Genomic DNA, 27,978 nt, shown 5'->3' on the forward strand with positions numbered 1-27,978 from the left:
TACCCGTTATTTCACGGCCTTCCTTACTTTCCTTAAACACGTTTAGTGGTAAACGACAATAAACTTAACTTGGTCGAAGCCTACTCTGACAGTACAGATATTTACAGTCTTAGTTTGTCTTCCAGCTACTTCTGATTAATGAAATAGTTTCTAAAAATTAACCAGAAAACACACACACACACACAACACACACATATATATATGCCTACACACACGTACAAAAAAGTTATGGGGATGGTATACATGTTCATGTTCACGCATCGTTCATTTTATAATAACTGCTTTTTTCAGTACCTGCCAAAAGTTAGGGAAGCCCAGTTTTTGTTCCCCAAGACGCGGTATGTTTTTTCGCTGGAACGAAATGTGTACTGCACTGAATGGATTTATACTTTGTGTCACATATTTATTCATATATATCTTTGTTGTGTCGGTCCACGTAGCTTTTGTTAAACGCAAAGGAACAGAAGGTATGGAAATGTTCAGGTCTTTGAAAATATCCGGAGAATTGCTAGCAAATAATGAGAAAGGCAAAGGAAGATAAAAGTCATCGGCTAGGAGACATCTGAGACAGATCATCTAGAGAACTATTATCGTTATTGACATTCTTTTTCTTCCGGTGCCGCTTGTCGGTGTCTTCTGAAGATGTCTGACAGGAAAAGCAAAATGAAGAAGAAATCAGTTTTTTTTTTCCATCTTGTGATAATGTTCCAAGCGAATTTTCCCTGTGCACACGACACTTAACTGTTACGACAGCTTGACCCGGAGGTCACTGGAAGGTATGGGAGGTTTTTGCCATGAGGATGATTCTTCGCCTGCAACGTGGACGAAGAAAGGAAACAACACTTTTTCTGTTGACAGTTACTGATGTAGTCAATAGAAACATTTTGAAAGACGGATTATCTATCTTTAAACAGAGTAAATCAACAATCTATTCTCTATCTATTTTTTTTCCAACTCTCAGAATAATACCTAGCCAGCAGAAACTTTTCTATTCTCTGATTAGCATGACACTCGCCATGTTAGCACAGGACACAGCTTCAGACTGGGCGTGTGCAACAGGACAGAAAATAAACGACTACAGAAGAAGACAGGAGGTCAGTGCTTATGCAAAACCCAAAGGTCAAGCCCCAGCGTGAGGCGTGACGGCCTCGCAAACGTTTCACCAGACGCGACTCACTTTGTGCATCCAGATCATCTTTTCCACTCAACTCGCCGAGCATGTGTTATTCGTTACCAACTTAGACGCGATTCCACTTTTCGATGACAGACCCGGACGCTCAAAGACTTTCAAGCGGAGGGCGAGAAGGGCAGGCGAGTCTCCCCCATGCCACCTCCTTGTCCTCGCGCCATCTCTGTTGAAAGGTCTTTAGCGGCTCCTGGGCCACCACTTCGCCACTACTTGTGATACTTTCTTTCCAGGGAGATGAAAGTTTTGTTCAAAACTGGGCCACGGTTTAAATCTCATGTTACGAGATCCACCACCGACTCCTCCAGAAGCATCAAGAAAAACCAAGAAGAGCAAAGTCTCTATCTACTCAGCACAATGCAACAAGAACAAACAAAGACAAGAAGTCCCTTTCCGCTGGTCAAGAGGATGCGCCCTAGACCCTCTTGACCACGTGAGCAACATATCACTGACGTTCCAACGTGACGTCACGATGGTGTCATTTTACCGTTATGGACTGCAACGAAGTTTCGATCGAAATCCAGAAGGGAAGTCCTTCTGTTATTTTCTTAATTTTTCTCCCTTTCCCGAAACCAAGCCCCCCAATTATTGTTAAAATTTTTTTTTTTGTCTTTTTCCTTTGGAGATTCCTTCGACTGAAAAAATGGCATGTGTGGTGTCCTCTTTTTAAGATGTGTATTGGAACCACAATTTTTCTATTCTCTTATTCTCTTCATTCACAGCATTGTTCCTTCTTTGCAGCCTCTTCCTTTCTTTACTTCTTTTTTGTTATTTTCAATGATTATATTGTTACAATTATTATTACTGTTATCTACCTTTCTGTTCTCTAGCAATGAAGGCTATCCTTCAAAAGCTCTAGAAATTTGCAATAATTTTGAACAATCAACAGAGAATGTTTTTTAAGGGATGCAATATTAGATAAAAATTCTGATCTGTGATGATCGCCATGAATGTTTGCAGTTTGCGAAAATGAAATGTGTGTGAATGCAAGTGAATGATGAAATTGCTTTTGTGATAATTTTACTAGAGGGTGGAAAAACAGATTTGGATTGTGTGAATGTACTTTATTTTCTGATATTGCGTTTGTGCGTGCGGGTGTGTGTGTGTGAGTGAGAGAGTGCGAGAGGGAGAGAGAGAAGACCGAGTGCTTGCCTTGCGTTTGTGGAAGATAGTTATTGGGGAAAGCAAGAGAATATGAAACATGTAACAAATGTTTGATACGCATTATCTTGTTTATTTTTAGCCATGTCCGCCTGAATGTGAATATGATGCAGATGTTGAACACTATTGTTTATTTGTGCTCTCTGTCTCTGTCTCTTAACTCCCCCCTCTCTCTCTCTCCACCTCCTCCCTCTCTCAACGTGCAATACTTACTTCAAGTAAGCCTTCATTAAACATTTCTAAAGCTTTTCGAGCTATTTACAGCAAAAAGCATACGAAATTATATTACTACTTTATTTTAATTAGCTCATGGAAATAATTGTGCCTTGCACAGTTTCATTAAGTGTTGACCACTTAATATATTAAGTTCACTTCCTAAAAGATCTTCAGATCTCGTCAGAATGTCTCGAAAAAATCCACGATGTATTTTTTAGTGGTTTAGAAACCTCTTTTTTTGAAAATTGATCAGTTCCGTTTGGTGAGCGCTGGTTCGCCATAACAAGTCATTAAAAGCAATGCAATTTTTGTAAGCAGTGTTCTCCTGTGTTGCTCTCTGTTCTCTGACATTTTAATTTCTCTTTGGTGAAACTTTTTTAATGGATGGGTCTGTTGAGTTGGATGTCTGAGTAATATTTGTCATATTTCTAACGATTGTTGAGTCTGGAGACAAAGATCCGTCTGCCCACCATCACGTGATTTATCGCGGAGGTGAGAGCTGCGATCCGTCTTCGCGATTCCTTGTCTTGGCACGGTGAACCACACCCCTGTGGTTCTTGGCTAAACAACCTTTATTTATCATAGTTGACATGAGCGTTGTTCGCGAAACATTCAAAACATGTCAAGCGACACAGACTTGTGCGACTCTTCCCTTCTCACGGACTAGCACACACACGTACACACAAACACAATGAATAATGTCGGACACACAACATACACTCGTAAAATCCCATAATCCCTTTCATTTACACCTGTATGTGCAGAACACAAAACACAGTGACACACACGTTCACAGCCATCATCAAAGATTGTGGGAAATGTTCCAATGGTGTTGGAGTGGAGTCTACAGTAAACAGCCTGTGAAATGGTTTTATTTGTTATCTCAATATTAAAGATTTAGTATCTCCATGTTGTTCTCCACGCAATCGAAAAGCATCCTAAGACAACAACCCCTTCCGTTGACTTTATTTGCTTATTATTTACTATTTATTTACAGACGACATTTCTCTCGGCATGTGGCGTGACCAGCTTGCAGTAATATAAACTCAGCTCCTGGCTCGACATTAAACAGCCACCAACCATTATTTAGTTATTTCGTTTCAACAATATTTTTCTATTTTGTTAGAGGGAAGTGAAAGAAAGATTTCGTCCGTAACTTGATTACTTTTACCTGATTTAACATGAACGGTTTTCATGGTGGCTCGGCATACAAATGTGCTGATATTCAGAGACTGCTCCCTTTTATCGTGTCGCAAACAACAATTTTTTTAGTGGTAGGAGAGCGAGAATTATTGGCCTTCAAATCACTTACGCGCTGTTTACTTTGCATAGAATCGGGCTGAGACCTTCGTGTGAGTTAAAGGTCTAGTAGTGTACAATTTTGTTTTCCTAAAGACTGGATAAAGCTCAAAATTTGTTTCCCAAAAATTTGGATCCTCGAGGTACTCCCCTACAAACATCACTATGCACAGACAGAAGGCAAACTGCTGACGTCACGTTTGTACATGCGTACCTCGAGAACGGAAAGGGAGCATTCATCCAGCTGAGGGGAGATACTATCTAACACTGAGCTTTACCCAGTCATAAGAAAACAAATGTGGCTTCACTGGACCTTTAAGACATCAGGTAAAGCTGCATGTGTATGCCATGCTTCCGCCGTTACAACAAGCAAAGCTAGGAGCTGTAACTAACGTAAGAAGCACGAACTTGTATTACTGGACTGCTGGCAGACGATTTTTTTCCAGTTAACTGCTAAAACGAGGCATGAGACTACAAAGCTTCCGGTTTATTCACATTCTTTGTTTAGACTCGCCGAGACTAACAGCGGATCACTTCGCTAGAGGCTAATCGTTGGTCTCGGCAGACAGACAGCAGTCCACCTATACACGTCCATGGAAAGAAAGGGGTGGAGAAGGTATTACACCAGTTAGTTGTCTCCAGTCCGCCCATGAACCTGTAAGTTAGGCTCATGACCCTTTGTGCGTTGCGGCACTTTTATTCCTGGGAGGTTATAAACCAACAATCAGGCATTTCTCGTTCAACGACCTGTCCGACCACACCAAGCCTCTCTCCCACTCTCAAAACCAAAGTTGTACACCGAGCAGAAGACAACTTTCTCTGACTGTTAACCTATCCGCCAAAATCTGAGTTGTGCTCTAATTTCGCCAAGAAATGTGAGAGGTAGAGTTGCTCGCGGTCCTTACTACCTCGGAGGTAGCGTTATTTGCGGTCGGTAGCTACGGCCTGTAGAGAGGAGACAGGGTGATAAGCAAGGGTCGGGGTGTTGGGTGAGCACAGCACGGGTGCCAGGAGTTCACGGCGGTCGTGGCTGGTTGTTGGACACAAACGCAAGTCGCACGGAAAGCGAGAGGGAGACCTGAGTTGGAGGTAAGTAGCAACATCACAGCTTCTTGAAGGCGTGTATGTTTGTGTATGTACCTATGCATGTGACTGCACTCATCATAAGATTGAAGATGAAGTACATGTGTCTCCCTGTGTGAAGGAGAAAGAGAGAAAGAGAGAGAGAGCTTGATGTAATTTCTCTTTCATAGCACGAATCACTTCTTTTTTCCCTACTCTCAACAATTTTATTTAAATCAGTCATAAACATATTAAATGGTAAGAGGCAAAGGAAGAATAACACACTAGTTGTCACCTCGGCACTTTATCTCACAATTTTGAAACAGCCGTTGCCTTTACCTTTCTTACTGCCTTTCAGTTTGAACTCTTTTCTTTCCCTCATTCGCTTTCCTGGTCTTTTTTTAAAACTCTTATCTAGAGTTACGGGCACTGGTATGATATGTAAGGACCCTAAGTACCCATTATGCCACGAGTAAGAATTAATGGCCTGTTAGTGGAGGCTAGCTCCGTTGGCTACGTCGACACGTCCACACTCGGTCCTTCACCGTTGCCACTCAAGAGCACTTCAAGAGTGCACGACGCATGCGCGTGGCTAGAAAAGTGTTTCACTGCGTTTTAACCCCACAGCAGACCAAGGCCACGAGAAATGTGAAAGCCAAAACTATCATAATTATAGAAAGAATCAGAGAGAGAGATATGAAAAAAAAAATGAGTATTGAGGACAATAGACAAGAACAGCAACGAAGGAGACGAGGGACTGTCGACACATTTTAGAAGAGACTTGCGCCCTCTCTGTTTAGTCCCGGAGAAGATAAGCAGGAGAAAGAAGATGCTTTCCATGTTGAGATGCTTCTCTTATTTGATGAGTTCTGCTGTTTCTTGTCCGACAATAACAGAATTTTTTTTTAAATGATATAACCAGAAACCTTGTGAGCTTTCCGCAGATAACTCCTCGTTCCAGATATTATCTCTAACGACTCATTTCATTTTCGAAAAAAAAAACCGAGCGCTTGATGGCTAAAAGCAGCTGCACTCAGTAAAAGATATTGTTGGTGTGACGGATTCTTGATTTGTCGCGTTGTGTGCCGAAACCTTAATGTTGAAGGACAAGATGCCGTTTAGAAAAAAAAAAAAACAAAAAAAAACAAGCTTTTGATGTGTTTCTTTGGTGCCAATAAAGCCAAAGCGGCGCTGGCCTCATTGAAAACAGCACTCATCAAATTAAAATCAACGCAGTGTTTAACATTCTTATGTAAAAATTTATCTTCGTTAATATCACCTGAACAATTTGTGTGGAGAGAGATGAACAATCATGCCCTGACGCCTACTCTTAAAAAAAGTCGTTGGAGGCATATTTCACTCAAGTCTAGACAAAAAAAAAATTCACTCTGCTCCTGACTCTTAGTCACTCTCTTATTCATGTCACATTTTCTGTCCGCTGATTTACCCTCAGTCAAAACCGCCAAGCAAGACCTGGTGCCAGTTCCTTGGCATTCTTTTGATGACAATGTTTATGTTAGTGTATCTAACGAAAAGAAATTTATTGAGAACAATTAAAGTTAAAAGAAATTTTTACGACAACTAGAACTTAATCCTTGATGGGCAGATGAACAAATGCAAGAATGATGAACTTCTCTCATGTCAGCGCTGCGACTTTATGACCTGAGAAGTCCAATAGTTCTGAATACCCTTTCATCATCTCTGCACCCTCCCACATCCGATTACAAGTGGTGGGACATCTTCCTGGCTAATAAACCAGCTGGTCAGTCAATAAATAATGAGTCCTGTCCTAAACCCTTCAAAAAGTAATGAGCACTGTTCTCAAACCCTCAATACCAGTTCGTGAACTTCATAACAAAACGTTTCCTCTATGACCTCTGGCCTCTGTTAGTCAAAGTATTCACAGAGTATGTTCGCGAAAACCATCTCTTAAACATTTGTACATGGGTTTCCAAGCTTCGCGAATCGGATTATATTATTTTAAGGCTCTTTTTAACCGGACGAAAAATGTTTTTGAGGACCTGGCTTTAAATTGAATAGGTGGACTGGAATACCTGTGTGAGAATAGTAACCGTTCCTCAAATCCACCATTGCAATCTTGATGAATGCTTTTTCTGGACACAGAGGTCTTCGGTCACGTGATAACTGAAATTGGAGTTAAGAGTTCAGTTATTAATTTTAACGGGCAAACACATCATGAGCTTCTTGGCACCGTTGTAGTTCTGGCTGCTGATTGGCATATCAAGGTGTCGTTGGTATAAATGTGCTTTGAACATTTTAGGAAAGTGTGGGACACTGTTATCAGCAAGATTGGCATAACAAATGATGTAGCACTGAAGTACCTACACGCTGCAGATATGAAGTTTTGTGTACATTTATTTTAATCACTATAGGACGATAGATATGTGTGTCTATATTAGTCAAGAGGTGCGGAAGCAGATAAAATTATCTTATGTCACGTTCATGATTCGAAAATTTTTCAGCGACATTCACAACTCGAGGAAATATTCTTTAAGCATCGTTAACAACAGCCCAGTCATCGTCCTCAAAATGAAAGAAACGAGGGAAAACGAGTATGTGAATATGATTGTTGACACACAGAAGATTTGTAAATACACATTACTTTATACAGTTAGAGGCTACAGAAGCGAATAAGGATTTATACAAAATTAGAGAAGTATGCCATGTGAAAAAAAAAAACTTCGAGCCCACCTTTGATTATTTGGTAAGGCTCTGTATAATATTAAATAAATATTATCATAGTATTCTTGAAAAAATAACCATTTTCAATATCTGATGACAAATACCTGTTCCCGCTGTTATTTACGTTTTAATTTCTCCTAAGATTAGATTATGTTCACAAACTGTATTTTAATGTCCAGTTTTGTTGCTTATACTCATTCTCGTCTAATGTCTACTCCTTCGGTTGACAGCATGTGATCGCTGGGATGTAAGAAAATTCCTTTCAGCCCCAATATGACATTCTACCCTTCTGCAGGTGTATTTGGACCTCATTGTATCAGTCGAATCTAGGGGTATACATCGAGTACTGAACGGTAAATAAACTCAGGATAATCCCCACTGCCCTTTATATAATCCATTGATTAAGTCTGGCGTTTACAAAGGAGTACTTCTCAAGCCATCACACGGCCTCAGTCCTGCTCCCAACTCGCGTGACAGCAAGATGTAGCGTGAGTGAAGTCGATTAAACTTGCCTTGGCACCAGCCCCTACTCGATGAACCACTCCTTCTGCCCTTTGACGCCTCGTTTCAAGACCAACAAAGGGTGGTGCGTGTGTCGGATGAGATCGTGTGAACGTCAACGACTCGACGCAAACCTAAAAAACGACAAAACCGTCAGTTTATTTTGCACGTGTGGTCGCTGACATTAAGTCCATGAGCTGTTATTTGTGGACTATTCTCTTGCGTTTTCTTGGGTCAGCGAACGCCGCTCTAAGGTCAGTTATTTCGCCTGAGCTGCTCTTGATTTCATAACGTGGAGTCCGACTACAGAAAGACTGTAGTGCTTGCAACACAGCAGATTATATGGAACAAGAAGCATATGTCATCTGGTAAAGTTCGTGGGGAATAAGTTTTTTTTTTTCACAACAAGCCAGCAACTACATGACGGCAAAGCAGCCAGCTCTTATAAACAGATCCCACATGCAGAAAAAAAAACCAGCTTGCCCGAGACGAGGTTTGAACCCAGGACAGTCAAACCTTGCTGTATTGGTGACAGGTGCTAACCGTTGCGCCAGTGGACCACCCGGGGAAAGAAGGAGAGGGGCTGCCTTCCATCTCCATCAACGAGTATGAGCAGTATTCAGCACACCTACACGTCAGTTAAACGACACAGTGTGCACTCAGGTGCTTCTAAAACTGTTCCTACACGTCTTCAGTCCTTTGTGGCCGAGCCTTCACCATGCAGACGCTCATTATTCTGCAGTTCCTCGACGTACGTCGATATTTATTTATTTTTCTATACATAAATAGCCTTGTATGATCGGAAAATTCTGAGCATTGTTTAATCGAACTTCTTTTCTTTTCTTTGGTTATATTTCCCCTTTCATTTTTTTTTTTGAAGTGGGAGACGGGAGTTGTTTACGTAACCACCCTGGCGGGTCGCCACTTTCTGGCTGCGAGGCACAGACAGCGAAAAGGACAACAGCTGCGTCACTTCCAGCCTCAGCTTATCAGGCGTTTGAGCGCTGGCTGCGTGATCAAAGGGAGTCAGGTGAATGTTTTAATCACACGTGTGGCCATCTCGCCATCAGGGGGCACGTGCTGACAGGAAGATGATCCGATAGGAGGATCTGCCAGCAGGTGAGAGAGAAGGTGAGTTACCTAAGTGCTCCCTTGGTTTGTTTTTTTTTTTTCGTTTTGTGTTTTTTGTTTTCTTTTGTTTTGTTTTTCGTTCTTTCCTTTCTTGTTTTTTTTTTTTTTTATTTTTTGCAACCCAAAGATGTGTGCTGCTATCCAATATTCAGCTCGACGAAGGTCAGGTTGTGCTGGAGCGACATTTTTCTCGCCATCAAAACACCCTGGACCTGGCGCTGACGCACTTGAGTCGCATATAGCCGTGTAGAATGACATCTTTTACCTAATACTTTTTCATGATTTTCAAACTGGGTGCAAACCGATCACAAATATTGGGTTAATCAGCAAGTCGACCCCGAGCCTTCCATTTTCTAGTCTCGGCTACACTCGACCGAATCGACCCGTGGGTCACACACCTTGTAGCACTTTTCAAGCACTCGTGCGCATGTCTTAGTGAAATCCACACTTGATCTCGATAACAAAAAGTCAATTCTCGTTGATCGAGATCGATCGGAATAACGGGAATAGGCGCGCGCTTGCATGGACCTCGTTCAGACGTGTATCTGTGACGTCACTAGAGCGCAGCCAAACCAAACTGACATTCTGTGACCAAACTATGGTTTTTTGACACTGAACCAGATCTCTGTTTCAAACTGCCATTCTATTATTCATTTCTGTTCCAATTAAACATTTCTGTGACAAAAACATTAGCTCAGGAAGGGCAGGGTTAATAACGGGAAAAGCACAGACAGCATTCTTCAGGGGAAAATTATACGAAACTGCTTTCATAAATGATATTAGTAACTTCTCTATGTTTATGGTGGCAGACGAATGAGTTAAAGGAAAGGAAGATATTCTGAAGAATAATGAAAAAGATAGCGAAGACTATGAATAAAATAGATAGGATGAAAGAGAGAGGAAAATCAAAAGGAACTTCATAAGGTGTCTAGGCTTTCAGCCCTGTGGTCGGTCTCTTACCTGGTTGCTAATTTTAATGTTTTTTTTTAATTAAAACCAGTTGCCACGCTACAAAACATAGAAGTGAGGATATAATACATCAGGTTTCACAATGTGTCCTCCTTAGAAAAATAACATTTTACTAACTTCAGAACGGAATATAACCACTAGAGACTGTCCTTATTGCTTGAACACAGAAGTAAAGCGAAATCCAAGTTCTGTAAGTCTGTTCTGTATACAAAGTAAGCCAATTTCTTTAAAATATACATCTCAATCATCTTTACTTCAGATCATTTTTCTCCTGTCAAAGCCTAACGGTACCTTAATCAGAAAATGTGTCAACTTTCACATACTTTACAGTGATACCAGATGCTAGTCTGTAGAAACCTCAGCCTGTCAGTCTTTCCTTTGTTGCTCTGCTGTGTACTTGAAGATTATTCGACTTTCTAAATTCTGATTGAGACTGTCAGCCTGATGATTACATATTCCGTCTTATTCCCTCAACCACCCCTCCTTTTTTTTTTAATGCAGTCTATCATATTTTTGTTGTTGTTGCTTGTTGTTGCTGCTGCGTTATATAATCATTTGTTGTCGATTAGTCTTGCACTTGTTCCCTTGCTTATGTTGTCTAGCATACAAAACATTCTGGGTTTTGTTTGTTTGTTTGTTTGTTTTTTTGTTTGTTTGTTTGTTTGTTTTTGTTATATAATAATTTGCTGTGATTAGTTTTTCACTTTTCAAGTCTCTGTGTATTGACTCCCGTTTCAGACCCTCTAGTAACGGGCCTAAGTCTTAATGAATAAAGCTCAGTCCAGCACTCCTTCTCTCCCCCTCCTTCGCTCTTCCAGCCCTTTCTCCCCCTCCCGCCTCCCTTTAACTCCTCGTGCGATTATATGAGAAGATAAATCACACTACCCGTCTCGTCAGCACCCGGTTATTGAGACCCTTCCTTTGTGCGGTATGAGACATTTAAGATGTGCCATACGTTCCCTGATATACGATCGCATACAAGAGTTAGTGACAGCCGAGAATCTTTCATAGACTGCAGCGATAAAATGCGAGATGGCCCTTATATTCACCCTGAGTATTTGTTGTCTGTCAAGTGCAAGGAATATACCCGGCGGAGCAATATTCACCAACGGATTCGATTTCAGAGCCAAGGCCCAGCACTGCGCTCTGCTCGGCGCCGACGTGTTTGGTTACCTCCCCTTATTTTCAATTGGTGCTGCACTTGAGTCATTCTTTCGCTCTATTCGCAGCCGAGTGCCGTCTCTGCGAGAGGTAGGAATCCCTGGAGGGTAGACACCCCACGGACTCACTTCATCGAGACTGTGTTACCCAGTGCTCAACCACAGGGTGTCGTGGTGTCACCTGCTGTGCGAGTGCATGCCTTCCACTTCCTGAAGACAGATGGTAGGAATCTTAGTCTTTAGCTCTGTGTTTGTGAGTGTGTGTGTTTGTGTTTGTGTGTTTATTTGTACGTGCTTGTGTGTGTGTGTGTGTGTGTGTTGCTGAAATCTGACACTGACATGTATTTACATTTTACATCTCAACTTCATCTTCGACGCCTTTCCATTTACACCTGAACTGTAACACAAATATTGTCTAACACTTCACTTTACAGACAAAAGGAGTCACTTAATCCATTTACACTTTACCTCTGAACTGTAAGATGTCCATATACAGCAGTCTATAAAAAATGTTGGCCTGTGCATGTCTGTTTGTACACGACCAGGTTATCGCTCAAAACGTCACGCCTTGTCGTCTCATGACGTAAGAAACCTGATCCCCTCGGTGAACGATCTCCCTTCGATCCTGTCCTCAACTCGCCAGGCTAACCTTTCCAAGGCCTTGAACTTTCAACCTGTTGTTCGTGCGCAGCGTGCATGACGTTCTGCAGGACAGCTGACGCTGCTCGGTCCTCGATCCGGTCCGGTGACCGCTCGTCATGCCCTCGCGCGGAGACACCCAGCTACAGCTCCTCCCGCGTGCAGCGGGCCTCTCGCCTCAACTCTATTGAGCAGGCGCGCCTGCAGCACCAGCTGCACCTGCTGGAGAAGGCCTACGTGCACCAGGCTCGGCTCACCAATCAAGACATCCGCCTCACCTCCCTGGCTCTCGAGTACATTCAGGTGAGCAGTCCTCCTACGCGCGTGTATCTGTATTATGTGTGCGCGCGTGTGTGTGAATGAGTAATGAAGTCAATTAAATACAAAAATATGACAATGTTCGTCACCTTCTTCAGCTGTTAGCCACTGTCTCTTGCTCCTGACGATGATGAAAACTTGACCAGTTCTCTTGCACAGGCGTGCAGTGGACACAGTCCGGAAGGTCGGGGACCTGTAAGTCCGCAAGGAGGTGAAGACACGACCCAGCAGGAAGACCCTTGCTTCTTGTACGGAGAGCGAGTAATGAGTCGCAAGGTGCGCCGCATGGCTCGTCCCCAGTCCGCCGTCGACAGGCCCATTGACCGCCGCAACCAGTCATCTGACATCTCCTCCAGCGCCTCGGTCGACGACAGTGCCGGCGTGCGAGTCAGTCTTCCTCCGCGTCCGCAAAGTAGCCCCGCCAAGGGGCGTGCGTGGGCCTGGTCGAGCGGCGAGGAGACTACGGACGGCAGCATCGGGTCAGAGGTCGACCTCGATCGGCCTCAGAGTCGCGCCTCTACGTCAGGTGCCAGCAGGCCCCCAACGCCGGGTAGAGGACGGCACTATTTTCACTGACTCCCACCCCTGGGAGAGTCACTCCGCACCAAGCTTGGGAGGACGACACAGACGATGTGACCCGCAAACTGCTGAAGGCCCAGAAACAACAACAGCAACAAGAAGCTCAGGGACAGTTTCTACACTCGAGAGACTCTCGACGTATGCGGTTTCAGACATTTGGGAATATTTCCCGTAATCGGCTCTCGCACTTGCCATCGTCTTTGACATCTCCAGTCTCGTCTGGCCGACAAGGAAGCATCACACTGCCACCCGACACGCCCTCGGGACCTACGATGGAAGATCGGAAACCAGTCTCTCCAAAAGAGAGGCGTGCCCGGTCCGGAAGCGCAGTTCTGGGAAGAAAAGCTGGTGTGGCGGACATCATGAACCAGCCACGGGGGACCTTGTCTGCAGCGGCCTGGCGACGGCATCTCGCCAATACCCAAACTGCCTCGAGGTCTTCCGAATCCCAGAACCAGATCCTCATGGAGGCACGCAAAGGGAGGGAGAAGGAAAAGCAAGACCTCATGCAGCAGAAAGTGGAATCTTTCATTGGCCAAATTAACTTATGGTGACCGGCCGATGCTGCTTTTGTTGGCCTGTTGGACAGTTGACCTCGAGATTGGCCAAAATCCTGTTCATATTGCTGACAGCCCAAGATATCGTTGATACGCCAGTTTAACACTTGTGACTTGCTCAGACCACATTCATCAACGAGGTTAACTCTTGAACTAACAGAATAACTTAACTCTTTGTGACTGCTCACATCTTTCACTCATTTTAACACTTAGTGACTTGCTGAGGCCTCATTCACTGGCAAATTGATTGACTGAGAATGCGATTATTGGCCACTTTCAACCATAACCGGCTTCACTCACTTCAATGATAAACTAATCCAAAGCCGCTATTTACTTCATTTACTTACCGTTCGTGTCCATTGTTGATGACTTGTACCTTACAGACTTTGTTAACTACAAAGTTTAACTTGCTAATTTAACTAAACTTGGCAAAGAATCACTGCTTATTTTAAGGCTTACTGTATTGCAGAATTGCATAAATTAAGCAACTTAATGCCATCATCTCAAAGCGAAAATGTTGATGCTTGAAAATGTTTCCGCCAACGAAGGGGTTATTTCCTCTGATCTTGAGAATTAGAATCCTAAAATAATCTTGACCCACACATTAAAAAAAAACAATAAAACAATTGACTGTTAATGAATCGCTTAACAGTTTACAGACTGAGTGTTAGTACTAGCTTTAATTTACAGTGCTTTCAATTATCAGGCTAGCGTGAAGAAAGATTTGACACGAGCATGTTGAGAGAATCCACTCTTCCCTCACACACCCAGAGTGTGAAAACGGACACAGCCTGATGAATTTTATCATGGGGTCAATGCTTTTGATGGTCCACAGAGAGTTCTGCGTCATACCTGGTTATAGAAACAATGGACGAAAATTCAGACACGTGATTTATTCCTCATTCTAACACTGCAGCTCCTTGTACTCAGGATAAACAAAAGCAGAATAAATTTTATTGTTGATGTTTATTTGAAAATGTGATGAACAAGTACAATGGTATTGGCACATCAACACCACATGCTTATAAACCAAGCAAACAATGTGCTGACTGAAAAATTTACATAAAAACTGCAGGCTTTTACCTTGCATTTGAAGGAACCAAAGAAAACAAATCAACTGAAGAGGTTTGCAATATTGCACAGGTTAAAATGCACAGAATAATTGATTGAGATTATAACAGAATTCTTCGCCCGTTTGTTACTAGTGCACTTCAACAAAACAACTTTATACACCTGGAAACGAATAGTTACAAAGAATATTGTTTGCCTTTCTCATAAAATGGATGCATCTGTGTTCAGTGTTCACAAGAATGCACTGAGTATTTGGCTGTATGGTTTGCTGAGCAGGAGGCAGGAAAGGCAAAACCTACCAAAGGTCTTGACAGAAATGCAGATTCTTTTTGAGAAAGTCAATAAGGAAAGATGATCCTCCTAACAACCCTAAAACATGGGAACATCTGTGTTAGAATGTACCATGATTCATTGTATTTAATATTTCGCACCCTTGCACTATGCTTCATTAGTGAAATGCTAATGGCAATTCAGCATGTACCACTTTTAAACTCAAGAAAATGAGCTTGTGGCAGATCACCCTGATGAGAAAGAAAATCCAGAGTTCCTAGGTTATTGTCTTTTATCATCTCATCTTATGTGACTGAAAGGATTGCTGCTAACATATGCCATATTTCTCAGTTCTCTACCCTTGGACCCACTTCTGCCTGCCTCTTCTTCCCTCCCTCATGAGCTAAAAATACAGCCATAGAGTATTGTGCTTGTATGAACACATCATAACACATTTTTGGAGGAATCTGGGAAAGAAGTTATTAAAAAATATACAGTGGTAAGTCAGAAACAAATAACCAAGATTTACAGTCAATACAAAACCTGCCCAGTCAAAGGTAAGTGAGGAAATCATTGAACAATTAAGGAACAGAGGTAATAGGTATGAGAAGTTACTATACATTTGACCAACAGGTAAAATAGGAAATAAAAGCAATAAAAAGAACTTGCTACAAAAAAAAGACTTAATTCAAAACAAAATACAAATGTGAAAGGAAGCAATCGAGATGATCAAATTGCAAAACTCAAGAGCAACAATGAAAATTTAACTGCCATTTTGTGAACAGCTTGCAAGGACACATCACGTTGAAAGCAAGCCTTAAAAAAAAATGTGACAGAATAACCCAAAGAAATCTTTTCTGTATTTCATGTTGTAGGTTTAACCATGCTTTTCAATGTGCTGTTCTCATCCTCAGGCATTTAAAGCCTAAAATGCTCCTAACTATTTATCTGCATGCAAAAACAAAATATCCAACTGCGAGTGGGAAACAGTGTGAATATGTATTAATACATCACATATTAAAAAGTATCAGACAGAATGAGGTGCAGATATGATAACTGTAACACGTTCAGTGGTTCTGATTTATGTGCATGCATGTCATAACTCTAAATTCATCATGCTTAAGTCAACTTAAAGGACAAATTAGAAACTTAAAACCCAACTTCTAGTATACCAAATATACAATATACCAAAAATTAAAAAGAAATATTTTTTTTTAACCACCTTTAGTTTTCAACATTATTAAACAATAATATCATACAAAATGTGCCATATGACATGCTGATGCGGAGAACATTAGGAGCACATACAGTTCCAACATTCATATGGTTTGCAATACAAATCTAATGGTCCCTTGGTGCAGTTTTTGAAAACACTGACATTGCATTTCACTCTGGTACAACTTCCATTCCATATACACCGTAAGCTACCAATCCATGTAATATATTATGTGGACATTCAGTTCAATAAAAATTAATAACAGAGGGGTTTTTTTCTTAAACATTTATGACAAAAAATGACTAGACAGATTTTGAGGAATTTGTTTACAAGACGAAGCAACTTGTGTCTGCTACACTATCACTTCTGCACAGCAGCATATTCTAAACGTTATTAATTTGCCTTAGTCTATTTCTGGATACCAAAACTAAATATGCATAAATACTAAAATATGGCAAAACATCCATGAAAGGACACATTCACTTTTCAATGTGTGCACACACACACACAAATACCAACACACACTTGATCTCACAAACTAGTAACAGGAAAACAGCACAAAATAATCAAAATACTGTTCCTGTACAACAGCAAATGAGTAAGATCTTCTTAAGTCTTCAGCAAAAAGTGAAGACTTTTTATTATATTAAAGCTCCGTCTATCGAAACAATCTGTGTGTATGTGCATGCAAGATCTGGTCACGTAAACTGTAACAAAATTTGCAGATTTTTACTGCCCTCACAGAACAAAATCATCTTCAAATACCCTACAAAAGGTCGCCAGAAAACAACAGTGCAAAGCTCCTGTAGCAAAATCTTACATCAGACTAACGAAGCATATTTTGTTACAAACTCTAAAACTCTAAAGTACAGATTCAGCCACCTCAACCTTGAGCTAGCCTCATTAACTGTTCAAGTATTTATGAAAATATTATGGAAACCACCTGAGCAAAAGTAAAATATCTTGATTTCACATCTACCTTGACACAAGTGATCCACACAAACTTTTTACATAAACGGTGATTTTTATAAATTCACACACAGTTTCACACATTTTAAAAGGTGAATGTTGAACAAATTCATTGTTTGTGACTATGACTGTAATTTCACAAGTGAATGCAGTTTCTCTTGGCACCATATTCCAAACTAACTTGAGAAATGATTTCATGCCTGTATTCTCTGAGTTCAATTCTCTAACTTGGTGAACTTTATCAAATCTACTAACTTGATAACAATCTCATGCCTCGCAAGAAATCTCTCAACTACAAATGACATTTTTTTAATGCAAGTACACAGCCATCAAACAGAACACACTGAAATCCAAGTTATCATATCCAACCAGTAAATCTTGGGAAAAAAGGACATTTAAAGAGATTCTTCAATTTATTAGCACTGTCCACATCTGGTTTAATAAATCTATGAAGTACAGTACTTGTGGTATTGAGTGAATAATTTGGAATGAAGGAAAAGGCAAAATGTTTTAAGTTTGCAGGATCTAAAAGTTTTCCTTTCTACCGCAGACACCAGTTACATTAAAAGCAAACAGAAATGTGGCCATGTAGTTACTTTGACATCCATTTATCAAGCTCTTTTAAAAGTATCTGAAAGAGCTGTGTAATTCACTCTTATTAACTCAGAATCACAGATTCCTAGAACTGGAACACAATTCACACTTGATCATATAGCAAACAACACATTAAATTTTCCAAAACTGAAATAATAATTATGCCAACATGGATTTCCAATTTTAACATGAAATAAACTTTGTTTTTCAGGAAGTTGTGCATATGAAATGTTGACCTTAAAAATAAGGTTTTTAAAATTTATGTCAAGGAATAAATTGATGAGGAATCATTTCTAACATCCCTCATCCCTTTTTGCATGCATGCACACGTACACACCTACAAAAGAACATGATTCATGGAAGATATCCCCCCAAAATGAGTAACAATGTGTGAAATCGTAATGAGTTTTTATTCTGATGAAACTAAGACTTAATACCTGTTCAGAATGCAATCATCTCACTCATAGGACACCAGGAGCCTCTTCTGGATTACATCAAAGCAAAGAAGCTGACCATTAGTGGATAAGGACTGTACTTCAGATGAGATCTGAACCCAGAACACCAAACAGTCATCTCACTGGTGAGAAGCACTACCACCAGACCACCATCAGAACTCATGTAATTTGTATGACACATAAACATTGTGACAAAGTCTGCTAATATATGCACACATACATGTAGCATCTGTTACCTAGGTCTTATTCATTATGCTACATTTGTGTTTCCCTGAAAAAGAGAGCTAAAATGTTCTCTTTCCTCTCTCCATTCCAAATAAATGTGTGGTATGAGTGGGTGAGTTGAGGTCGGGGATGTTATCACATGCAAACTTATGGGCATATACCGTTTAAGGTGTAATGTCAGTAATTATGCTGAATTTGGTGCAACAGAATAAGCAGCTTACAAAAAAAGTCAAATCAGTGTCGTGCTATTTTAAGAAAACATCAAACTGCTATACACTAGAAAAATCCAGATACAATACTGTCCAAAATTCAGTTGGGTAGAGGATGAAAAGAACATCAACTAAACACACTAAGATGGCAGATTATAATAGGTTTTCATGCAAATGTTTCAAACACCTCATCTACACAGATTTTACTCTCCACACTTGACGTGCCATGTATAGTATTACTCAGTCCATACAGTCCTCTGAGATAAAAGATTGAATGTTGTGGAGCAGGAGGTAGATGAAGCAAGATGAATGTGACATACCAGGATAGAATGGAATGTAAAATGTGGTATGCAAGTGTTCAAAACGAAATACAATGAGCTTTGAAAATCCTTCAGGGCACTGTTGGGGCTTAGCACTCAAAGACGGACTAAGACAACCACTAAGACAGAAGCTGATATTGGCAAGTCTTTCTTTGAAAGCGTTGATGATGTTTAACAAAATGCAGATAATTGAAACGATGTAGAAAGACTGTGGTTTAAGCTTTCACAAGCACAAATATGACAGATTTACTTCATAAAAGTACTGTGTTGGACTGATCTTCTTTAATATCATTTAGCACAGATGCATTGTAAACTGCAATGATTTGCCAAATATGATGACAATGAAACCATTTCTTACCATCAGATGATAATTCACAAGCCTTCTAAACAAGAAGCAGCATGAATCCCCTCACCCCCAAAACCTAGACCAAACTCTTAAGATGGCAGACATCAGATGCCAACAAACAGGAAGCAGAAGATATTTGATTAATGCAAAACGCTATTGTTTCTTCCTATGTCTGATTGATAAAATCACAGCAGGCATGATTACTTGTTTATTAAACAGGTGGCCAGCCACCCCAAGGAAAATATAACTTCTCCAACTGCTTTGGATCCTTCATATAAGCATTCCTCCAAATATGCTATAAGCCACCGGCTGTACAAATTAATTCACATCTGTTAACAAAAATTGCCCTAAGCCTACCATGTGGCTTGTATCAGGCCAGAAGTTCCTGATTAGAAGTTCTTATTTTATTTTACTAAACTTCCACACCAATACCAGAGTTCCCTCATCCCAAATATCTTTCTGTTCATTCAAATAGGTGGCTTAGTTAAAAGGTTTTAAAAAACCAAAATAACCTGTCCAAGTAAAAGTATTTGCTCTAAATAGCAGTCCATGGAGACTTGAATAATATCAAAACATCCATCATCAAGACTCAGACCTCCCACATGCAAATCTGATTGTCCCCGAGATGATGCATTCCGACAATGTAACACCCAACAAAACGTTTGCCCTCTGTCAAAGACCAGCATGTTTTGATCAGCAGTTCACAAATTCTGGAAGTTTTTCTTGTCAGTTAATCTGGTAATTGCTAACAAATTTGTAAACACACTTCCTTAAGCCATGCAAGGAACTTATATCAAACAAGCAGCATAACAGTGCACTTTTCCATGAAGTCCTCATAAAGGTACTTTTGCCCCTGCTGTGAAAAGTTCCATACAATTTTTGTCAAGCAGTACAATTTTCTACAAAATGTACTCACAAAAAATAAAAAAAAAACCTTTCTGTCACTACAGATGTATCAACAACAAAATTTCTTAAACATCCTCAACACATTATTTTTTTTAAAATATGGTTTAATAGCCACATAAAAAGTTAACAAAGAAAATAATACATTCCAGCTCCATCTCTAATGACTCAATCATAATGACTAGGAGTTCCTTTTGAAACTTGGTTAGATTGCTCTCAGTTTGATTTGACTAGGGTGCACAAGTACATGTAAACCACTCTTGTCACAGCCCAGATTCCTGAATCAGCTCTTAATTCCTTAAAATGGGCTTGCTCCGTGTCAGCAAGAACTGTTTTCTTCTTTCACACTTTGTCTTTCACTGTTGCACTGCTCTGTTTGGCTGGAGTGCCTGAAGAAACAACAGCAGCACTGCTAGCACTTGTTGTGCTTGAAGGGGCTGTGACACTTCGTGTTGGGGAGCTCAGCTTGATCCTCACCCACTGGATGGCATGACTGATGCGTTTCACATGGTAGGAATCTGCACCAGTCAGCCGAGGAATGTCTGCTTCCGATGTTGTTAGCAACAGCTGTATAGTGCTGATTCCTCCAGCCAGAACTCGGGGGATGTACATTGGCAGGCCAATGGAAATAAAAAACTCTGCCAAAGAGGAGATCTGAAGGTTGCAAGCTTGACTGCAAGACTCTGCTAGTCGCTCATTAGGAATCTGAAGAGATATGTGACCACATAAAATTCAGCGAAAAAATTCATTAACTTCATAAACAAAAGGCTGTCATAGAGTACAAACTGTTGGTTGTAAGATGAATTGGGGAAGTAGTAATGATGTTTGTATAGTAAATATGTAAAGCACCTTGAGTCTGGCTGATGCTGGAAAATGGCACTATACAAATGTGCTATTTATTATTATTATTAAATATATAGCAATACAGAAGGTCTTAATGAGGTTTAGCTGTATTTGACTTAAAAAGAAAACAAATTACATATAAATGCAATTATTAATCTTACATTCTTTGAAAATATGTTTCCCAAATATTATTATGAAATTAGCCTATTCTCTTGATGCTGAAAACAAAATGGCAAAATAGTTTTTTTCAATAACATTCTACTCATGAAAAGAAGAAAAAATGGCTGGCACTCACAGATGGTCGCTGAAGGGCATGAAGCTGCAAAGTGCGGACTTGCTCCAAGACAAGAGCCACACTCAGGACATCTAACCGTAGCTCTTCTGCATAACGCTGCACCAGCAGCGGAGGGATCCCACACTCTCCACTCTGAACAAATGTTAACATCAATCCATCAACAATAAGGCATAATGCAACTGAAATTTATCAAAGCCTGCCAAGTCAAATCATATTTATACCTCCTGTGGCTGTCATTGCTAAGGGGAAGCAATTTGATCTCTTTATAACTTACTTCCCTTGGACCAGCCTTCATTAGTTCAATCACGATCTTGTATTACTGGTCTGCTGGCAGACGATTTTTTCCCAGTTCATTACTAAAACGAGGCAGGTGTGTACAAAGCTTCCAGTTTAGTCACATTTCAGATTAACTATTAAAATGAGGCAGGTGTATACCAAGTTTCTGGTTTAGTCACATTCATTGTTTAGGCTTGCTGAGACTAACAGCAGAGAACTTCACAAGAGACTGATGTTGATCTCGGCAGACAACAATCCACCTATACACGTCTGTAGTTCGATATACATGTATTTTATTCTGTATTTTAGCAGTAAAGTTGAGATATACTCAAAAAAATTGCTCTAATTTATTTAATGTCAATCACTTAGGATGTTTATATTTTTATCTATTTTTTTTTTAATATCCTTGTTCAGATACTGTGACTTGCACTTGACTTAAGCACAGACCACATATACTCCAATATATACATGATTCTTTATTATTCTTATTATTCCTCCCCCGTGGAACATAGGGACGCAACTACACCATGCCATCGGATGTGGTTCTGGGTTTCCCAGTTGGGTCCATGTGCAAAAGAATAGCTATGACAAGTGCCAATGACTTCATAAATTTTATATCATTAGGAGACCTCTTCTGCGACTGTGCTATGAGTGATTGGCCATAAAACAGGTCTGACAAAAAAAAAATCAATCGATCAAAATAATTTGTAACTGTGTTACACTTAAAGTGGGGTGTGAAGTTGGAGATGGTACTGTCTTAAATATTTTTCACTCATTACATATCTTTCTCTAAAGCCAGCAGTCATCAGGTTTTAAAACAATATTGAGGGAAAAGAACAATGCAAAACGAAAACAAAATCCTCAGTGATAACAGAAACTAAAAAACTTCAGTGAATTCTGTTAAAATTTATGTTTTAACTAAAATTATCTTCAAAATTCCTTTGCTATTTTGTTTCTATTCTTTACTTTATTCTTTACAAAAAACAAAAGATTACAGTAAAACAATCATAAAGATTAACTGGAATAATCAACTCAAAAAATGAATTTTTTTCTTAAATAGGAGGAAAAAATAATCCACACTAAAGTTTACATGAAGAGAAATAATAAACGTAAATAATTACTCACAGGTGTGGAGTAAGGTTCATCAGTAAGAATAATGCCTTCTGCCCCAAGCTTGGTTGTGACAAGAGGAATAAGGGAGCGAGTCGGACTGCGAGAAGGTGGCTTTTGTGAGCTTCCTGCAGCATAATCCGGGCCTCTGGGGTTGGCACATGCTGGGTAAGAGCTGGTTCCTTCATGTGACACAGATCGGTTCAGCTTCAGCCCAACTGAAGACTGGCAGAGGAGGCTGACAAGGAAAGAGTGAGTGGAGAATGGTGCCTTTGGGCTCCCGGGTGGCTCACTGATGAACCATATAGCAAAGCCTGGGAAGGGGAATACTGTCCCTGTGAACCATACGCTGCAGAATGCGAACCATAGTATTGTGAAGGGTGGAACTGTGTGCCCTGCGAGCTGTAGGGAGATCCATGTGGGTGCACGCCATAGTGGTGACTGTGAGAGGGATAAGGAGGTCTCTGACCTCCATAGTGGGCGGCTGAAGCACCGTAATCTGAGGCCGATGAACCGTAGTGTGAGGCGGAGCTATAAGGCATGGTGGAGGTGTTGTAATGTGTAACAGGGGTGGTGTAGTGCATTGAGCTGGGTGTCCTCTGTCCACTACGAGCTCCCACTCCTGTCACCCCACCTGAGCCAAGATAAGCCACCTGCCCTTCAGGGTACAAGTGTTGATGAGTGTAGCTGTCATAGGCACCGTAGTGTAAATGTGAGCGGTAACCTTGTCCATAAAGCCCTCGTTGCTGAGAAATTCTGCCTGATGACTCCATACCTGCCATCTGCGATGTCAGAAGGGCTGCTTCCTGGACACATTGAACACAGCCAGAACTCCAGTGGCCACCTTCACCAACCAGAGAGTGATCATGCCGGCTGTCATAAAGCCCTACTTCCTCCTCGGGACTCAAAGATGTCAGCTGGGTGCATGCTGAGCTCAGGGACTGCTTGGACGACTTGCTCTCGCACCGTGAGTGAGAATGCAGCTGTGACTGGGTGCATACATTGCAGCCACTCCCAACACCACTCTGGGCCATGGACAAAGTCACGGGAACTGCAGTGCCTGTGGCTGTGACCCAGCCGTGATTGAAAACACCTCCTGGTCTTCTGCGCTCAGTTCCCTGTCACTCTTCTCTCCATCCCCACCTGAAACAACCCCCCTTCCAGTAGCACTGACCTGACCTTGCAGCTTGGGCTTTCCACAATGTACACACAAACACTTTGTTTCTCCATTAGCACCCCTGGAGTTTAATCTGGTAGGTCCCACTACTGCTGAGGTGCCAGGAGACACTCCCCCATGATGGCCCGCAGGCATTTTTTTGAGCTGCTCACTGCTAGCATAGCAACCTGAATCCCGACTTGCACTGACTGTCTTTGCAGAAGGGCTCTCTCCAGGGGGACCAGCAGTTGGAGAAAGACTTGAAGGTGAGTCCGAGTTAGCATTCCTTGAGCCAGATCGCTCACCACTCTGTCCTTGACCATCAGATGTGTCTGCAGCTGCACATAAGGTTGTTTGCACCATTACTTCCTAAACATTGTTTAGATCACAAGTTAAAAAGTGAAAAAAAGCTATTACCTCCAAAGTTATTTACTTTATTTCAGAGTACCAGCATAAAAACATGTGTGGCTCTTTGATTCTGCATTTCTCCACTAATACTAATATCTTCTACCAACAATAAAACTCAACAAAACTATCAATGGTGTTTGTATATTTGATGAGACATTTTTTGACCACATATTTAGATATACATTCAAATCTCCCCTTTATGGCAGAAGAACATAACAACTAACAATGAAAATGAACACAAGGATGACACAAGAAAAGAAAACCAGAAAAACGGATGTAAGTAAAAAAAGAGTAAAAAATAGCAAAGGCTCATTGAAGAGGTTAGTCTAGTGGAAAGCACTCACAATCAGAGTCCAGCAAAAGTTCTGCAGCTGTCAGAAGCTTGGCTCGTTGTTCTGGCTGTGTAACACCTAAGGTCGTTAAATCTCCTTCGTCTATTTCTGAGAAGATCTCAAGAGTGTCAAACCCATTGTCAATGAACACCTTGGCCAGGTGCTGTGGTGAAAAAAATTGTTTAAATCAAATTAACTTGGAAAACTTCATTATCAAATCAAAAAACATGACCTATCAAAGTTCCGATGTGTCTGAAAGTTAAAAAATAAATTCAATGCAAGGGCACAAGGTCATAAAAATCAATGCTCACATGCTAACAGGTATAATGCAATGCTGACTTGCATAAATTGTTGATTTGAGAAATAATTAGACATGATCAGTGAGCAATACATTTACCTGAAAAGCCTAAATCTGTAACTGATCATATTATAATAATAATAATGGTTTGCTTATAGCGCACCTTATCCCACCCACAAAAGGAGACTCAAAGCACTTACATATAATTTATAAAGTTGAACAGCACTCACTTATTAGTAGACATCGAATGCATCTTACAAAGTCATCTATTATCATAAATACTCAGTCTCTCTCACACATATACACACACAGGGTGAACGGAACCAGAGTACTTGGAGAAAACCACCAACAGTCAGCCCTGTAAGCAGGTGTCATATTTAGAGAGGTATGTCGGAGCCACTTAATTCTTTCAATGTGAAACTTGAGCCATTGTGCAACCAACCAATGAAGTTAAATGTAACCTACATATCAAAACAGGCTATCTTTGTAAACAGAAAAAAAAGAGTTCAAGGCATACAATGACTGCTACATAAAACAAGAAAATTAGAACAGCAGCCAGTTACCTCTAGTCCAATGCGCGTCATTAATTCTTCCACTGAGCGAGGTTTTGGTTTACAGGTATTTTTTCTGCGTCCCAGGTGAGGCTTATACTGCGGCATGCCCAGCAGTTCTACATTGGTCAGCAGAAATCCTCCAACATTGCCTCGCATTGCTCCTCGGCCATGACCTCCTGGTGTCGTTGCCATTATGTGGATTATGTCCCCTTTCTATGATCAACGTATAAAAACATGACAAGACTGTTAATGCTACAGCAACTTCAAATACACTATTCTCACAATCACATTAAAAACTGCAAGACTGGTGTATCTTGTAACAGTCAATACAATCTTTGAAAATCCATATCTTTCAAATGAGTTACAGTGCTAAACACAAAAAATCCAGTCCACGGTCATTTTTTTTTATATGGTAACGAGATACTCAAATGAATATGAGTAGCAATTCAGATAATATACATTATAGTTCACTAGTTTAGAATATATGCCAGACCAGCAGTTCAACAGATGAACAGCACTTCATCTTGATCTGAAATGGTTAGAAATATTTTTGTGTAAAATATTTGCTTCCAAACTTTCTCTCAAATGGCATGAAAAAAAATCAGAATTTCAAGTTCTTGCCTTGTATACTAGAGAGTCTGTGTCGCCCTCTGGTGGTGTGAAATCTATTTTAGCACGAGCAAGCCCAATGAAGGCTCCAGCATGTGCTGCTGAGTTATACAAAGCTAGGGAAAATAAATTCACACAATGTAAGTGTTAACATCTCAAACGAATAATGCGAATTACTCAACTACACACCCCACCCACTAAATCGCAAAGTTTATGAATGCTGGTGCTGTAGAAAGGTGCTTTATTATTATTATTAACGGGATAAAATTGTTCTTCTAGATAAAGTGGATAACCTATGTTTTGGCTAACAGTAAGTTGACTGGTGCCAATCTCTAAACTGTTTCATTGTCATGACCTAAAATTACTGTAGATCTGCATTCTTGCTATCAAAGGTTTACAAAATGATATTTTGCTGCACCATCTGGAGATAATGTCATCATAAACCCATCACTTATCATGGACAATAAGTACCTGAAGTAACAGCACTAGCAGATGTTTGGCGCAGCAGTGGAGGTCTTGGTGCTCCCGTTCGGAACTCAGACTAAATACAAAGCCAGAATAAAATCTATTTAGTGCTTTAATATACAATAGTATATGTAATATGATGTGATGCAGTCTTTGTGGATAACATGACATGATAATCATAATCTGTATCCATGCCTTATTCTTACTTGGCCATGGAGGTCCCCTGACAATCAAATCACCAACTACAATTTTTGATCTATCATGTATAATAATACAATAAGATATGTTTTGAAAACAGATACTTTTCTTATTCTAAGATGGATAACTTTGATCTGGATGAATATCATGACTTTTTTGATTCATAAAGACTTTTATTCACAGCTGCTAACAACATTACCACTATTGTAAGCAATGTTAATATTTGATAAACATCTGACAAATGCAGCACTACAAAAAGTGCAGATATTTTCCTGAAATTTTCATTGTATCATAAAAGTTTTATCAATGAGTCTGTATTGAGATCAAGACTAAATGTGTATCGCCATGTTCTCATGCACATCTCCATAGGTCATGGTGCATAAAATCTACTGACATTTCTTGGCAACTAGTGAAATTAGTATTGTAACTATAGTGACTATAGGCGACAGGAATCATGACAAAAATATTGCTGAACATGAAAGTGAAATGACTTAATTTCTGCTAAGGGTCTTGACTTATGTTTACCTTGCCTGTCTTCCCAGGTTTTTCTTCAGTCTTGGAACCTGGTGTCGCTGAATAATCTGAGCCAAGAGACATATTGGAACTGCTTCCAGCTCCATCACCACTGCCATCTTGATTTATAGTTGTCAAGACATCAGACTTTATGGGCAGGAGCTGCAGATTGCAGTCCATTGACTGCTCAGAACTGGAGGACAGCAGCGATGTCTGTGATGATGTCTTGGGTTGGTGTGAGGAGGAAGACTTCCCAGTCAGTCTCTCCTTAAGAGTTTCCACGTGTCCAAAGGTGGTCATCTTATGGGGTTGGTCCCGAGATGGTGCTGAGGGTGGAATCTGAAATTGATAGTTGGCTGCTGCAAATGGTGAGGCCTGCAGTGGGATGTGCAAGTAGGTGAACAGGACAGAGCCCTCGAAAAATGTGGAGAGCTGGTGTTTTGGGTGCATTCTATCTGGCTGACACTGTGGACCCGGCGCTGACGATAGCATCCTGATGCCATCTGGTGGTCACATGGAACCTGATTTAAAGGCTGTTCATAATCAGTAGTGGACATCACTGTGTGGCAGATGTTACATCGAGGTACCTCCGAACCTGCTACAAATTAAAAAATATACACATATATTGGAGAGGATGAGTTCACAACAAATTCTTTACAAACGTATGTTCCAAAAAAACAGACTGCTAATATATATCAGTGAAAAACAAAAGTATCTTTTCCGTTTGTTTAACAGTCTTGCTGTTGCTCTAGCACCTACCAGTCCCACAGAAACTGTAACAATTTCACTCATAAAGTCCAACAACTTGTTTCACTTCTATACACCTTTTTTAAAACCAGCTGTGAATAGCCATAACAAAGTT

The 27,978-nt window shown here is 40.6% G+C and overlaps 3 protein-coding genes and 1 long non-coding RNA gene across 9 annotated transcripts in view; 2 read left to right on the forward strand and 2 right to left on the reverse strand.

The window, feature by feature from the left end:
• Positions 1 to 4,353: 4,353 nt before the first annotated feature.
• On the forward strand, positions 4,354 to 12,093 carry LOC112565675. Of its 2 annotated transcripts, none has more exons than XR_003099464.1 (4): positions 4,354 to 4,951; positions 9,009 to 9,259; positions 11,302 to 11,611; positions 11,934 to 12,093. It is a non-coding gene; the product is annotated as an uncharacterized LOC112565675 (long non-coding RNA). The 2 variants fall into 2 exon arrangements; XR_003099465.1 differs by having other exon boundaries at positions 4,355 to 4,951; positions 11,458 to 11,611.
• A 6-nt stretch (positions 12,094 to 12,099) lies between these two features.
• On the forward strand, positions 12,100 to 14,343 carry LOC112566081 (the record flags this gene model as incomplete). The annotated part of the gene is given in 3 exon segments (XM_025242027.1): positions 12,100 to 12,330; positions 12,505 to 12,920; positions 12,923 to 14,343. Coding segments are annotated over 3 exon segments (1,203 nt in total), but the record flags the coding sequence as incomplete, so codon positions are not given.
• Positions 14,344 to 14,430: 87 nt separating this feature from the next.
• LOC112565677 (SAM and SH3 domain-containing protein 3-like) lies at positions 14,431 to 27,639 on the reverse strand. The gene is made up of 8 exons (XM_025241305.1): positions 27,129 to 27,639; positions 26,412 to 26,481; positions 25,953 to 26,056; positions 25,341 to 25,544; positions 24,492 to 24,642; positions 22,599 to 24,077; positions 21,198 to 21,329; positions 14,431 to 20,764 (listed from the first exon to the last, which is right to left on the reverse strand). Exons 1-6 carry the CDS (start codon positions 27,606 to 27,608, stop codon positions 23,626 to 23,628), a joined length of 1,461 nt encoding a protein of 486 aa, XP_025097090.1. The 5' UTR covers positions 27,609 to 27,639; the 3' UTR covers positions 14,431 to 20,764; positions 21,198 to 21,329; positions 22,599 to 23,625.
• Positions 27,576 to 27,978, reverse strand: part of LOC112565676 — a 53,857-nt gene continuing 53,454 nt past the window's right edge. For 4 of the 5 annotated variants that reach the window (XM_025241303.1, XM_025241300.1, XM_025241304.1 and 1 more), the window contains one exon: positions 27,576 to 27,714. In XM_025241303.1, the coding sequence (XP_025097088.1) occupies positions 27,673 to 27,714 (42 nt within the window). In that variant the 3' untranslated portion in view covers positions 27,576 to 27,672. The remainder of the gene's footprint in view (positions 27,715 to 27,978) is intronic. The other variant, XM_025241301.1, reaches the window with a different exon arrangement.

Source organism: Pomacea canaliculata, linkage group LG6 (assembly GCF_003073045.1).
Source record: "Pomacea canaliculata isolate SZHN2017 linkage group LG6, ASM307304v1, whole genome shotgun sequence".
Classification (NCBI taxonomy): Eukaryota; Metazoa; Mollusca; class Gastropoda; order Architaenioglossa; family Ampullariidae; genus Pomacea; species Pomacea canaliculata.